Raw genomic sequence first — 15945 nt, forward strand, 5'->3', positions numbered from 1 at the left:
TTCTCTTGTTTCCCTTGTCTGAGAAGATATGATATTTGAAAAGATCCTTTTAAGTTCGATGTCAAAGAGTGTACTACCTATATTATCTTCCAGGGGTTTTAGGATTTCAGGACTTACTTTCAAGTCTTTGATCCATTTTGAGTTTATTTTTGTGTATGGCATGAGATAATGGTCTACTTTCATTCTTTTGCATGTGGCTGTCCAGTTTTCCCAACACCATTTATTGAAGAGACTGTCTTTTCTCCATTGTATGTTCTTGGCACCTTTGTTGAAGGCTAGCTGTCCATATATGTGCAGTTTTTTGTGTTTTTTTTTTTTTAAATTGGAACCTGAGCTAACAACTGTTGCCAATCCTCTTTTTTTCCCCCCTGCTTTATCTCCCCAAATCCCCCCTGGTACATAGCTGTATATCTTAGTTGCAGGTCCTTCTAGTTGTGGCATGTGGAACGCCGCCTCAACGTGGCCTGACGAGCAGTGCCATGTCCGTGCCCAGGATTCGAACCAGCGAAACCCTGGGCCACGGCAGCGGAGAGCACAAACTTAACCACTTGACCACAGGGCCAGCCCCTATGTGCAGTTTTATTTCCGGGATTTCAGTTCTGTTTCATTCATCTGTGTATCTGTGTTTGTACCAGTACCATGCTGTTTTGATCACTATGGCTCTGTAGTACATTTTGAAGTCAGGGATTGTGATGCCTCCAGCTTTGTTCTTTTTTCTCAGTATTGCTTTAGCAATTCGGGGTCTTTGGTTGCCCCAAGTGAACTTTAGGATTCTTTGCTCTATTTCCATGAAGAATGTCATTGGGATTCTGATTGGGATTGCATCGAATATGTTGATTGCTTTGGGCAGTATGGACATTTTAACTGTGTTTATTCTTCCAATCCCTGTGCATGGAATCTCTTTTCATCTCTTTAAGTCATTATCTATTTCTTTCAATAATGTCTTACAGTTTTTATTGTATAAGTCCTTTACCTCCTTAGTTAAATTTATTCCTAGGTACTTTATTCTTTTTTTTTGCAATTGTAAATGGAATTGTATTCTTGAGTTCTCTTTCTGTAAGTTTGTTATTAGAGTACAGAAATGCAACTGATTTTTTACTCTGCAACTTTACTGTAGTTGTTAATTATTTCTAATAGTTTTCCGATGGATTCTTTAGGGTTTTCTATATATAAGAGCATGTCGTCTGCAAACAGTAGAGTTTCAGTTCTTCACTCCCTATTTGGATTCCTTTTATTCCTTTCTCTTGCCTAATTTCTCTGGCCAAAACCCCTAGTACCATGTTGAATAAGAGTGGTGAGGTGGGCATCCTTGTTTTGTTCCTGTTCTCAGACAGATGGCATTCAGTTTTCCCCACTGAGTATGATGTTGGCTGTGGGTTTGTCATATATGGCCTTTATTATGTTGAGATAATTTCCTTCTGCCCCATTTTGTTAAGAGTTTTTATCCTAAATGGCTGTTGGATCTTGTCAAATGCTTTCTCCATCTATTGAGATGATCATGTGGTTTTTATTCCTCATTTTGTTAATGTGGTGTATCACGTTGATTTATTTGCGGATGTTGAACCATCCCTGTGTCCCTGGAATAAATCCCACTTGATCATGATGTATGATCTTTCTGATGTATTGCTGTATTCAGATTGCCAATATTTTGTTGAGGATTTTTGCATCTATGTTCATCAGTGATATTGGCCTGTAGTTTTGCTTTTTTGTGTTGTCCTTGTCAGGCTTTGGTATCAGAGTGATGTTGGCCTCATAGAATGTGTTAGGATGTATTCCATCTCCCCTAATTTTTTGGAATAGTTTGAGAAGGATAGATATTAAATCCCCTCTAAATGTTTGGTAGTATTCCCCAGGGAAGCTGTCTGGTCCTGAGCATTTATTCTTTGGGATGTTTTTGATTACTGTTTCAATCTCTTTACTTGTGATTCATCTATTCAGATTCTCTGTTTCTTCTTGATTCAGCTTTGGGATATTGCAAGAGTCTAAGAATTTATCCATTTCCTCTAGATTGTCCATTTTGTTGGCATATGGTTTTGCATAGTATTCTCTTATGATCCATTGTATTTCTGTGGTATCTGTTGTTATTTCTCCTCTTTTCATTTCTAATTTTATTTATCTATCTGAGCTTTCTCTCTTTTTTTATTTGTAAGTCTGGCTAGGGGGTTGTCAATTTTATTTATCTCCTCAGAGAACCAGCTCTTTGTTTCATTGATCCTTTCTACTGCCTTTTTTTCTGCTCTGATTTTTATTATTCTCTCCTGCTGACTTTAGGCTTTGTTTGTTCTCCTTTTTTTAATTCAATTAAGTGCAGTTTGAGATTGCTTATTTGGGCTTTTTGTTGTTTGTTAAGGTGAGCCTGTATTGCAATGAATTTGCCTCTTAATACAGCTTTTGCTGCATCCCGTATGAGTTGGTATGGTATGTTTTCATTTTCATTTGTCTCCAGATATTTTTTTATTTCCCCTTTAATTTCTTAAATGATCCATTGCTTGTTCAATAGATTGTCTCCAAATCTTTGTCCTTTTCTCAGCTTTTTTCTTGTAATTAAATTCTAGCTTTATAGCATTGTGTTCAGAAAGGATGCTTGTTATTATTTCAATCTTCTTAAATTTATTGAGGCTTGCCTTGTTTCCCAACATATGGTCTATCCTTGAGAGTGCTCTTTGTGCACTTGAGAAAAACATGTATTCTGCTGGCTTTGGACAGAATATTCTATATATGTCTATTAAGTCCATCTGGACTTAATAGCTTTTCATTTAATTCCACTGTTTCCTTGTTGATTTTCTGTCTGGATGATCTATCCATTGATGTGAGTGGAGTGTTGAGGTCCCCTACTATTATTGTGTTATTATTAATGTCTTCTTTTAGGTTTGTTAACAGTTGCTTTATGTACTTTGGTGCTCCTGTGATGGATGCATAGATATTTATAAGTGTTATGTCTTCTTGATGGAATGTCCCTTTGATCATTGTATACTTCCCCTCTTTGTCTTTCTTTTCCTGTCTTATCTTGAAGTCTGCTTTGTCTGATATAAGTATTGCAATATCTGCTTTCTTTGGAGGTTTGCCATTAGCTTGGAGTATCGTCTTCCATCCCCTCACTCTGAGCCTCTGTTTGTCATTGGAGCTGAGATGTGTTTCCTGGAGGCAGCATATTCTTGGGTCTTGTTCTTTAATCCATCTCACCACTCTGTGTCTTTTTTTATTAGAGAATTCGATCCATTTATGTTTAGGGTGAGTATCGATATATGAGGGCTCAATGCTGCCATTTTATCACTTGTTTTCAGTTCTTCTGCATTTCTTTTGTTTCTTGTCCTGTGTATTTTAGTCTACCAATCAAGTTATGTAGTTTTTTTATGCTGTGTTTCTTTGTTTTCTCCTTATTATTTGTGTCTCTGTTCTGCTTTTCTGTTTAGTGGTTACCCTGAGGTTTGTATTCAAAATCTCGTGGATAAGATAGTCCCTTTTCTGATGGCCTCTAATTACCTTAGACTAAACAGATTCAGTCCCTTTCCTCTTCCCCTCCTAAGGTGTTTTTCTCACATCTTATTCCATCTTGTGTTATGAGATTATGGTTAAAATGACAAGATTATCTTTGTTTTTGATGTTTTCCTTCCCTTTGTCTTTAATGCTATATTTGAGTATTTGCTATCCTGCTCTGATTCTGTCTACCTACTTAACTCCTTACTCTGTGCTTTGTACCCCTTTCTCCCTTTTCTTTTCAGGTACGATGGCCTTCTTGCACATTTCTTGTAGTAGGGGTCTTTTGGCTATGAACTCCCTTAGTTTATGTTTGTCTAGGAAAGTTTTTATTTCTCCATCATATCTGAAGGATAGAATATTCTTGGATGCAAGTTTTTGTCCTTCAAAGATTTGAATATGTCATTCCAGTGTCTCCTAGCCTTTAAGGTTTCTGCAGAGAAATCCGCTGAAAACCTGATGGGAGTTCCTTTGTGGGTTATTTTCTTTTGCCTTGCTGCCCTTAATTTTCTTTCTTTGTTGCTCAGTTTTTCCAGTTTCACTACTATATGTCTTGCAGTAGGTCCTCTTACATTGACATATTTAGGAGATCTGGCAGCCTCTTCCACATGGATTTCTTTCCCCAGGTTTGGGAAGTTCTCTGCTATTATTTCTTTGAACAAGCTTTCTACTGCATTCTCCTTCTTGAATACCTATAATTCTTATGTTGCATTTCCAAATTGAGTCGGATATTTCTCGAAGACTTTCTTCATTGCTTTTTAGTCTTAGTTCTCTCTCTTCCTCTATCTGGAGCATTTTGACATGTCTATCTTTGATTACGCTGATATGCTTCTCTATGGTGTCTGCTCAAGCACTCAGGGAACCCATATTTTGTTTTATTTCTTCCATTGTGTCTTTCATCTCTGATATTTCTGATTGATTCTTCTTTAGAGTTTCAATCTCTTTTGTGAAGTAGCTTCTGAACTTGTTGAATTGTTTCTCTACATTTTCTTTTACCTCATGAGTTTTTTGATGATCGCTCTTCTGAATTCTTTGTCATTTAGATTACATATTTCCACATCCTCAGGGCTGATTTCTGGGTACTTGCCATTTTCTCTCTAGTCTGGAAATCTAATATAATGTTTGCTATTGCTAGAGGGTGTGGCTCTGTTTTTTCACATCCTGGCATTATTAGGCCACAGTTGCCACCTATTGCCACTGGGTGGGGATCAAGAGCCATGTATTCTGAGCCCTCTGTCTTCAGTGGAAACCCCAGGGGCTGGAGCTGTGCTGAGCAGGTAGGGGGAGGGGTGTTTTCTCCTGCATGCTCTCTGGGTTTTCTCCCTCTGCTCTCACTATCTGCTCTCCTGGGGTGGTTGGCTTGATTAGGTCACCCCACACACACAAGGTTTTGCCCCGGTAGAGGGCTTCCCTCTAGGCTGCAAGGGCCCTCTGGAGTCCTTGATGTTCCAGTGAATGAACATCCCCTCCCCCATTGCTTCCCTCTCAGAGGCCTCCCACAGTCTGGACTGCAGTCTTTAGGGGAGGGAACGAAGTTATCTCTTACCCTATTCCACCTCCTCTGAGGGGGCCTCCAGCCTTTCTGCCCTCCATTGTATGGCTGTGTGGGTCTCCCCGATATTTTGTGTTGTGTTTGGATGTCCTCTGTTGAAGTATGAATGTTTTTCTCATTGTATATTGGAGGGGAAAGATTTCTGAGAAACTCATCCTGCCGTGATGTTAACATCACTCCTATAATCCTTTATCTTTATCTACACAAAAGGGATCATTCTGTAAAACACTTCAAATTATATCTTACAAATTCTTCCCACATCAGAACTCATAAATCTACTGTCTTCTTTAAGTGGCTGTATTGTATTCCATTGTAAAGTTGGCTCATAATTTACTGAATTGCTCCCCTTTAGATGGACACTTGGGGTTTTCCAAGTGTTATGTCTATGCATGCTTATAATAATAAACATTCCTATACCTGTATCTTGGCATAATTTTTCAAGAATAACCTACCACATATTGCAAAGTATTATAAAGCTTAAAAAAGCCTCAAACTAAAATATCATGGTATTAGCACAATAATAATAGCTCAGCCAATGTATCAGAACAGAGAATCTAAAAATATATCTATATCTATCTATATTTCTATTTATATATCTATATATCTTTATATGAATTCACAGAGTCATTCAGAGGATGTCCTTGGTCAAGGAGCCGGATGTGTCAGAATCCTGCTTCCACCATGTCCTAACTGCAGGACCTTGAGACAATCAATCTCTCTAAACCTGGGGATGGCCTTGAGTGGGGATGGTAATGATACTTACCTCATGGCTACAACTATTAAAATAGATATTATAGAGAAAATTCTTGGCCAACTGCCTAGCACATAATAAGTTCTCAACACACATTAGATATTAGATTAGTATTTTGCTAATGATAAAAGTGATGTTACAAGTAAGTGAAGTAAGGAGAGGTTATTAAAAAGTAACTGGAGTGTTGGAGAGGATGTGGAGAAAAGGGAAACCTTATACTTTGCTGGTGGGAATGTAAATTTGTACAGCCACTATGGAAAACAGTATGGAGAGTCCTCAAAAAATTAAAAATATGATCTAGCTATTCCACTTCTGGGCATTTATACAAAGAATATGAAAACACTAATTTGAAAAGATGCATGCACCCCTATATTCCTTGCAATATTATTTATAATAGCCAATACATGGAAACAACCTAAGTGTCCATCAGTGGATGAATGGATAAAGAAAATGTTATATATATAATGGAATACTACTCAGCCATAAAAAAGATGAAATCTTGCCATTTAGAACAACACTGATGGTCTTTGAAATTATTAAGCTAAGTGAAATAAGTCAGACAGGGAAACACAAAGACCATGTGATTTCACTCATATGTGGAAGGTAAACAACAACAAACAAACACATAGATACAAGAATAGATTGGTGCTTACCAGAGGGGAAGGAGATCGGGGGAGGGTAAAAGGGGTAAAGGAGGACATTTGTACGGTGACAATGGAAACAAGTCTTTTGGTGCAGAACAAGATGTAGTGTATACAGAAGTCAAAATATAATGATGTACACCTGAAATATATACAATGTCCTAAACCAATGTCACCTCAATTTAAAAAATGTAACTGGAGAAATTTTATAAATATATGAAGAAACGAAATTAGAGCCATAAACACAAATTATTGATTTAAACTGTAAAAACTAAAAACAACTAGAAGAAAATATAGGTGGAGATTTAAATAATGATAGAATGAGGAAGAAAATATAAAGCAAAAGAGAAGTGGAAGAAAACACAAAATAAATGCTTGCTAGTTTTAATAATATAAAATTAAAATATATAATATGTCCAAAAAGCCATTAATAAAACCAAAAGGCAAAGTATAAACTGGGGAAAGCTAGTTGCAGTATTTGTGAAAAGGTGTAAACATGCTAAAAAAAATATTGTTTAACCATTTACTATTGAGTCAACATTTAAAGAACTCTCACAAATAATAAAAACAATTTAAGAGAAAAATGCTCAGGAAAGAAACTGTAAATCAAGAATACTAAATCCAGCAAAGCTATCTTTCAAAAACAACGGTGACAAAAACTTTCCTAGGTAAACAAAAACTAGGAGAATTTGTCACCAGCAGACCTACTTTACAAGAAATACTAAAAGAACTCTTTCAGGCTAAAAGCAAGTGACCTGAGATGGCAATTCAAATCCACACAAATGAAGCAAAAAGTACTGATAAAGGTGACTAATTAATTATAAAAGATACTATAAGTGTATTTTTTCTCCTTTCCTTTCTTAAATGATGTAAAAAGCACTTAGATAAAATAATATATATGTAATGTATTGTTGGGCCTATAGCATATAGAAATGTAACATGTGTAATGTATTTGCCAATAAAATCACAAAGGAAGTGAGTGGGAGTAAAGTTGTAATGGACTAAGGAAATGACCACAGATGGTAAAGTAGTAATTATAACAATGTATTGTGGGGCTTGTAACATTGATAAATATAAAATGGAAAGGAATAATACATAAATAATACTCAAAAGGGGAAAGGAAATACAGCTATAGGAGGATTTTTATGTATCACAGGAATTAAGCTAGTATAAATCTGAAGCTGATTTTGATCATTTAAGATGTATGTGGTAAAACCTAGAGCAACCACTAAACAAGTCCAAAAAATATAGTGGAAAAAGTCACTACTGGGGTTAAAATGCTACATTAGAAAATATGCACTTAATGCAAAAGAGAGCAGTAAAGACACAAGACGTAGAAAACAAAAAGCAAATGGCAAGCATAAATCCAACTGTATCAATAATAACGTTAAAGGGATGTGTATTAAACAATCCAACCAAAAGGCAGAGATGGTCACACTGGATTAAAAACACAATCAAAGTATATGTTGTCTAGAGGGTACAGACTTTAGATTCAAAGACACAAATAGGTTGAAAGTAAAAGGATGGAAAAAGATATATTGTGCAAACAGCAACCACAGGAAAGCTGGACTGGCTAAACTAATACCGGACAAAATAGACATTAAAACAAAAAATCTTACTATAGATAAAGAGGGACATTTTATAATGACAAAAGAATAAAACAGGAATATATTACAATTATAAACAAACATACATCTATCTAATAACAGAGCAACAAAATACATAAAACAAAGGCTGAGGATTTCTTTCAAACTTTCAAGGAAGAGGTACTTTCTATCTTATAATGAACAATTCTTGAATATAGGCTAAAAATTGAAAATGCTACTATTTATTCCTTTAGGCAAATATATCAACACAAAAATATGATAAATATAAAAAAATCATACGATAAACTCAGAAACAGCCTCTGATTCTGAATTCTGTCAGTTTTCAAACAAGATCTCCTCTTACCTATCTCTTTGAAATTAATCCTTTTTGTTCCTCAAAATCCAGACCATCCTGTTCAGGGATGTTTTAACCAGTTTCATATATATGTCAAATTTTTATTTTATGCAATAATTTTCAAAATAAATTTAAAGTCATACTTTTAAATAGTAAATTTCATTTCTGTTTTAATTTAGAAACAGAATTACTAGTGAGTATATTTTGCTAGAACAACTCGATGGAAATGTATAATAGTAAAATAATATTGTGGAGACTATATAGCAATTTAGAAAAGCTTTATTATCAAATGAAAGTGGGAAATCAGGATGTAAATTGGTATCCATGTAAAATATCTCAGTGCCTTGACTTAAATGGAACAGAGGGTGGAAAAAAAGATGCAGTTGATTGACATGGCTGGGCACTGAGATTTTGGAAGATATTTCTTTCTTGTTTAACTTACCCATATTCCTGTTGTAATGGAGTGTGATACATAAAACTCAGATAAGAAGATAAAAATAATTAGCTTGAATGTGTGGCAGAATTAGGGCTTCCTAGACCCTCTCCTGCCCCAACACCAGTCTGACCCTCCCATCAGATGTGCTCATTATCTCTGTCTCTGTTGTAAGAAAGAGAAATCAGCCCTGATATCCAGGAGCTGGCCTGGCACTCACAGCTAGGTCTTGGTGCTCTCCTGACGAACACAGAGAATTTCACAGTATCATACAAGGCCACTCTGTGACTGTTAATGGAGCAAGATAAAACAAGACCACTCTGTAATTATGTCTGAACACAAAAACATGAACACTGTCCAAGCCACAAAAATGAACAAACTCACCCTGTGATGGCTGATATGAGTGACTGTATTTTTTTGCCAATCACAGCTTTGGCCTCAGCCTAGTCTTCCCTCCTTGTAGATAAAATACATTAAGACACACAATAAAAATTATCCCCACTTTAGATTCCTCAAAAAACTAAAAATAGAACTACCAGACGATCCAGCCATCCCACTACTGGGTATTTATCCAAAGAGCCTGAAGTCAGCAATCCCAAAAGTCCTGTGCACCCCAATGTTTATTGCAGCACTGTTTACAATAGCCAAGACGTGGAAGCAACCTAAGTGTCCAGCAACAGACGAATGGATAAAGAAGATGTGGTACATATATACAATGGAATACTACTCAGCTGCAAAACAGAACAAAATCATTCCATTTGCAATAACATGGATGGACCTTGAGGGAATTATGTTAAGTGAAATAAGCCAGCGAGAGAAAGAAAATCTGTGTATGACTCCACTCATATGAGGAATTTAAAATTATGGACCAAGAACAGTTTAGTGGCTACCAGGGGAAAGGTGGGGTGGGGGGTGGGCACAAAGGGTGAAATGGTGCACCTACAACATGACTGACAAACATTAATGTACAACTGAAATTTCACAAGATTGTAACCTATCAATAACTCAAAAAAAAATTATCCCCACTTTGTGACAGCATTTAATCCTCAGCAAAGACCCAATTCCTCAAATCCTCACCAATGTAAACTCGCGCAAACTCGTCTTTTTTTTTTAAAGACTGACACCTGAGTTAACAACTGTTGCCAATCTTCTTTTTTTCCTGCTTTTTCTCCCCAAATCCCCCCAGTATCTAGTTGTATATTTTCTTTTAGTTGTGGGTCCTTCTAGCTGTGGCATGTGGGACGCCGCCTCAGCATGGCCTGATGAGCGGTGCCATGTCCGCACCCAGGATCCAAACCGGTGAAACCCTGGGTCGCTGACGTGGAATGCGCGAACTTAACCACCCGACCATGGGGCTGGCCCCAAACCTAAGTCTTTTAAAAAGTCCTTTCTAGCACTTTCCTACTAAGATGCCTCAATATTCCCCCATGGTGTGTGTTCTCCTTTGTTATAATGAGTAATAAACCCAATTTATTCAACAAGAAGCATGTTCCTGGGTTTTGGCTGAAAGGCATTGCCAGTTGGAATAGTCAAGTTATTTGGTAAAAGGATCTCTCTTTCCATCTTTAACCTGAAGAGGCTGTATCAAGTTTTGTTCTCCCAAGATCAATAGTAGATAGTTTTCTTACAAGAAACGAATGCTACTTTTTGTGCAATAGAAGAAAGGGACGTGGTTTTCTTGGAAATAAGTTCCCTCTGTGATTTTCTTAGCCCATTTCATTGTTGAGTAGAAAAAATTTCATAGCAACCACTTTTCCAAGAGCCCCTCTTATGTCTTTGTTTCTCAGACTGTAGATGAAGGGGTTCAGCATGGGGGTCACCACTGTGAACATCACAGCAGCTGCTATATCTGTCTCAGCAGAGTGGGAGAATAAAGGGTTGAAATACAGAAATATGATGGTGCCATAGAAGAGGAAAACCACAGCCAGGTGGGAGCCACAGGTGGAGAAGGCTTTCCACCTTCCCTTTGTGGATGGGACTCTCCAGACAGCACAAGTGATAAGGATATATGATACCAGGATGCAAACAAATGGAGCAATCATTATCAGCCCTGCTTCAATAAGAATCATCATCTCATTGAGGTAGATGTCAGAACAGGAGAGTTTCAGGAGGGGGGTCGCATCACAGAAGAAGTGGGGGATGGCATTGTCTGCACAGAATGAGAGTCGAGCCATCAGCAGGGTATGCAATGAGACATCCAGGTTGGCAATGACCCATGACCCAGAAACCAGCAGGGCACAGAGCTGGGGGGTCATCTTTGTTAAGTAGTGTAAGGGATGGCACACAGCAGCAAAGCGGTCATAGGCCATCACAGCCAGGAGGAAATTGTCCATATCCACGAACATGAAAACAAAATACATCTGTGTGAGACACCCAGAGAAGGAGATGGTCTCACTCCCAAGTATGTGGTTGGCCAGCATCTTGGGGACAGTGGTAGAGGAGAAGCAGACGTCCACAAAGGACAGGTTGCTAAGGAAGAAGTACATGGGAGTATGCAGGCGGGAGTCCATGCTGATGGCCAGGAGGATGAGCAGGTTTCCCAGGACTGTGGCCAGGTACATGCTCAGGAAGAGCATGAAGAGGAGCTGCTGCTGCTGGGGCTGCCTGGAGAGCCCCAGGAGGAGGAACTCAGAGACACTTGACTGGTTTGCCCCTCTCATGGGCCTGGACTCAGATGCAGAGATGAGAGGCAGAGGTCAGAAACCTAGAAGCTAAGGGTTTGGATGTAACAATCCAAGCTCCATCCACAGTCATATTAACAAAACCTGTATTAGAGTTGCTCAGTCAGGATCTGCCCTTAGTTCCTATATCCTCAACTTCCAACTCCCCATCCTCCATGATGCTGGTCCCACTGGACTCATTTTAAAAGTTTTATCAAAAATAAAAACAACACACAGGCACATACTAAGTTCTTCTCTGCCATTATGTATGTCTCTTTTAACATTCCCAGGCTTTCTTCTACTTCTTAGTAGCTCTTAGAGACAAGACAAGTGGCTGATTATTACTGGGTTTATCTCAAGCTCCAGCTGATGGATTCAAGACTCTTACTATTACTCCCCAGATCTGGAAGATTTAACAAAGGAGAGTCTTCAAAGAACTTCATGCATTAGTAAAGAAACATTGACATCCCTACTGTTATAATCTTACCTGGGAGAAGTTGGGGCTGCTGCTGTCAAGTGCTCTTAACCTTTGAGGAACTGGCCAATGCTCCTCTTTATTATAATTTTTGGAAAGTCTTAGAAATATAGGTAGGTCCTGAGCAAATGAGGAGCAGAGGTCCATGGCCTTAGCCTTCTGTGCAGGAAGGATATTTGGGGGAATTGGAGACAGGTATTTACAAGAGCTTCCATGGCCACTGGGACCAGATTCCCTGAGAGCTTCATTAGAGACAAGCAGAGAGTAATTGTCCCACTTATTTCCTGGTCCCTGTGGACCCTACAATGATGACAAAGTATATTATCCAACTCCTGGGTCAGAATTTGGAGATAAAGCAATCTGGGTGGAGATAAGTCCCAGAGAAAATTCTCTGAGACCTCAAATTGCCTCACCTTGCTGATATTGGCTTATGTTTACACATTTGAAAATTCAGTTATTAAAAGATTTTTCTTCTTATTTTGTTAGCTCAGAAACTGGGGTTATTGCAGTGTTATCTGAGTGAACCCCCTTTTTTCCCCTCATATCTAGTCATTTACTGGGTAGACTTAGTGATGCATTTTCAGATAAGGATGCTGTGGGTGGATAGCATTACAGAGTTGTGCATTACAGAGTTCCTTTAAAGCTTTTGGTGTAAAGGATAACCTGTTTGTAATGAGGGGGAGAGATATCAGAGAGAGCATAGCATGCCATGATTGAGAAACTCCAGATGCCTAGAGTAGTCTTCTTCAGGGATGTCTTCCCAGCTCACAATGGAGCGCCCTCTTTTGGAGAATGGTCCCCTAATCCCTAGAGTCCCAGAAACATGGGCTGCAGCAGCCGAATTTATACTCTACCACCTCCTGCCCAGGGAGGATTCATGATTGGATTAGGGAACCTGGAACCGAGGCTGAGGACCTGTGGGTCATTCTCGGCATAACTTTGGTCTGGACATGTAAACCCAGAAGTTTGCAACTTCTCCTGACTGCCTTATATATGGAGAAGCAGAAGTCTATAGAGAAGGGCAAAAAGTGCAAACACAGAGAGAGAAGTAGAGATGAACTGGAGAGAGTACTGATGGCTGTCCAGTTCAGGGTTCAAGTCCTTTTCTGATGATTGGCTATTGTGGCCTCACTCATGGTTCTTAGTTGCAAATAACAAAAACCAAGTCTTGTTAAGAGGAAAGGATTTTTTGAAAATGATAATGATACCGACCCTGATATCAGTTTCCCCACATTAAACCCAGCATATATGGGGTTAAAACCAAAACACTCATTCCCTGCTTACTCTCTGGCTTCCTGGCTCCAGAATCCACTATCCTCCATGGAGACAGACACCGTCAAGGACAAGCACCTGGACTATCTCCTCCCGCAAAGAGATATGGGCTGGTGGGAAAGCTGCTGACCAGCAAGGTCACAATCTCCCTCCTCTCTGCAAGTGTCTCAAGGCCAGAGACAGGCTGGTGGGAAAGCTCCGACCAGCAAGGCCATATGCTCCCCCTCCCCTACCTAAAGCCCCAAATAAAAACCCTTCCTTTTAGCTTTACGGGGAGTTTGGGATTTGAGCGTTAGCTGCCCTCTCTCCTTGCTCAGTGCTGTACAAAAAATAAAATTCCTACTTTCTTCCACCACACCCGGTGTCAGAGATTGGCTTGCTGCGCAACGGGTGAGCAAACTCACTTCAGGTTCGGTAACAATAATGGTGTGGAAATTAATGAAATAAACCTTAACTAAATTGGAGTCAGGAAGGCCTGTAGGGGGAGCTCTCATGCACTATCACCCATCATCTATTACACCAAACAGGAAGAGAGAAGCTTGCATCTTGGACAGCAAGTAAAACTTCTTTACTGCTGAAGGAAGACTTCTCTCCCCACCAGGCAACAGCTCAGCCATGAGAAGCTGTTGCCACCCTGAACTGCTACTTTCCCCCAATGGACTTTCATTTAGAACAGGCCTCCGCCCCTTTCTCTATAAAAGCAGCTCCCCTCCTTTCTTTTCTGGATTTGCCTTTGGTTTGCCATAGCATACACATCCCGAATTGCAATTCTTTTGGCTATCCCCGTATAAACTCATTTTGAGATAAGGGGCAAATTTGCTTTTCAAGTTGACAATAGCTACCTTTCAAAAACACTGAGCAGCTGGAGAACCAGGCTCAGAAGGTCCCACACCAGCTAAAATGGCCCAAATCATGCCACAGAACTAGTCTGATTAGCATAACAATGTTCCTGCTGCCTCTAAGCATGAATGTTATAGTTCACAGCTTTGACACGGTTATCATTGACATAAGACACCATCAGTACCACTGTTACCCTGGGAATCCATCTTGCTGCAATGGCTACCACCACTAGAAAAAGTCCTCACGGATTCCCCTTCTTCATGTCAAAGACTGAGTCAGAATATCTGATGGGTAGTCATATGCTCACATCTTAGTTGCAAGAGGGGCTGGGAGATAAGTTATTCAGGGTTTCCTGTGATGTCGGAAGAAGTAGGCTTTTTTCCCAGTCAGAATTGTGAGGTAGGGGATTACCTAAGCTTTAGAAGGGGTTACAGAAGTTGGGAGGCCAAAAAGCATGATAAATGCCCATTAGACACCACCCCTCCAGTTACACGGCAATGACAGATATCCCTCTTACCAATTTACCCTTCAGTAGAAGAGAAATTCTCTGGCCCAACATAATGTAACTATCCTTCTCACAATACGGGAACAACACAAAATCCCATCAGTTACTGTATCCAGGTCCACAACCAGGATCTCAATCATGATCCCATCATGACATTCTATAACTTCTGAATCAAATTTTAAATCTAACCAATAACTACATATCTGATATGCAAGTAAAAGAGGGACAAATGGAGATAAAAGAAGAAGAAAGCTAGCTAGCTAAAATATATAAATATATATGTCACAAAAGGAGGAGGAAAATAAGACTGGATGATGTAGTCTTCATGTCCACAGGTAGCCATGAAGCCTTAGTTGATATTAAGAATTTTCCTTAGCCACAATCTAATTCCTGTTCCCTTTTGTTCAGCCAGCATCTCAGCTGTTCAAGGTTTTTAAAAAATCTGATATAATAACCCAAACTTTCATGTCTGAGAGATTTGACCTCCTTATGATTTTGCCCTTATATGATGGTCCTAATCTTTCATTAACTGCCATCACTGGACTTGGCAATTCCAGAATCCTTTCAAGGAGATCTTTCCATTCATAATCCTCTCTGCTACCATTGTGTAGCAGCAAAACTATTTTCTACTGATAGTCAAAGTCATAACAATATTAGAATCTTCTTTTCAGTCAGTTTATCCAGTAGCAAATGGAGCCCTAATTGGCCAGCAAGAAGTCTCTTCAGAGCCCAGTGTTGCTGATATTAGAAGCAAAATTTTGCAAGGAGATCACTGTATTACAAAAAGACATGCCCACTTCTACCTCTTGTTTCCTTGCCGCATAAATAACTGCTTGGGAGAAAGTTCAGCATATATTGTCCTCTGGTATGTAACTTACACTATGTCCTGTAAAACAACACCCTAACCTCACAGAGTAACCTCAACTGGTGCTAAAACTGAGTCTTTAAAAGACCATTTCCCTGTTCCATAAGATCAACTGCTCCTAGTGATGGTGTACAAGTAAATACCAATGAATCTCATGGACCCCAGCCTTATTCCTTGGTGTTATCTATTGTAAGTAACAAATTATCCCCAAACTTAGCAAATTAAAACAGTAAACATTTACCCCACACAATTTCTGTGGGACAGGTTTGGCTAAATGGTTCTGGATCAGGGCTTCTCATGTGATTGCAGTTAAGCTGTCAGCAGGGGCTCAATTGTCTGAAAACTTGAGTATGGCTGGAGGATGGGCTTCCAAGACAGCTTGCTCACATTGCTATTGTCAGGAAGCTTCAGTTCCTCTCATGGACTTCTTCAAGAGCTAACTTGATATATCACTGCAACAGAGTAGCTGGTTTCCTCCCAGAGCAAAAGATTTAAGAGAACAAGATGGAAGCCACAATATCTTTTATGATGGA

The 15945-nt window shown here is 39.1% G+C and overlaps 2 protein-coding genes across 3 annotated transcripts in view; one reads left to right on the forward strand and one right to left on the reverse strand.

Moving 5' to 3' along the window:
• ZNF200 (zinc finger protein 200) overlaps window positions 1–15945 on the forward strand; it is a 50671-nt gene that overhangs the window by 21220 nt on the left and 13506 nt on the right. Inside the window, exon 6 of one of the 2 annotated variants that reach the window (XM_070485096.1) lies at window positions 13236–13557. The exons of the other annotated variant lie outside the window; for it this stretch is intronic. Within the exon in view, the coding sequence (XP_070341197.1) occupies window positions 13236–13331 (96 nt within the window). The 3' untranslated portion in view covers window positions 13332–13557. Of the gene's footprint in view, window positions 1–13235; window positions 13558–15945 lie in introns of those variants that run through there. 2 annotated transcript variants of the gene reach the window in all.
• On the reverse strand, window positions 10379–11466 carry LOC106825966 (olfactory receptor 1F1-like). The gene has a single exon (XM_070485099.1). The coding sequence runs from the start codon at window positions 11453–11455 to the stop codon at window positions 10502–10504; it is 954 nt and encodes a 317-aa protein (XP_070341200.1). The 5' UTR covers window positions 11456–11466; the 3' UTR covers window positions 10379–10501.

The sequence above is a fragment of the Equus asinus genome, chromosome 14, assembly GCF_041296235.1.
Source record: "Equus asinus isolate D_3611 breed Donkey chromosome 14, EquAss-T2T_v2, whole genome shotgun sequence".
NCBI classification, from domain to species: domain Eukaryota; kingdom Metazoa; phylum Chordata; class Mammalia; order Perissodactyla; family Equidae; genus Equus; species Equus asinus.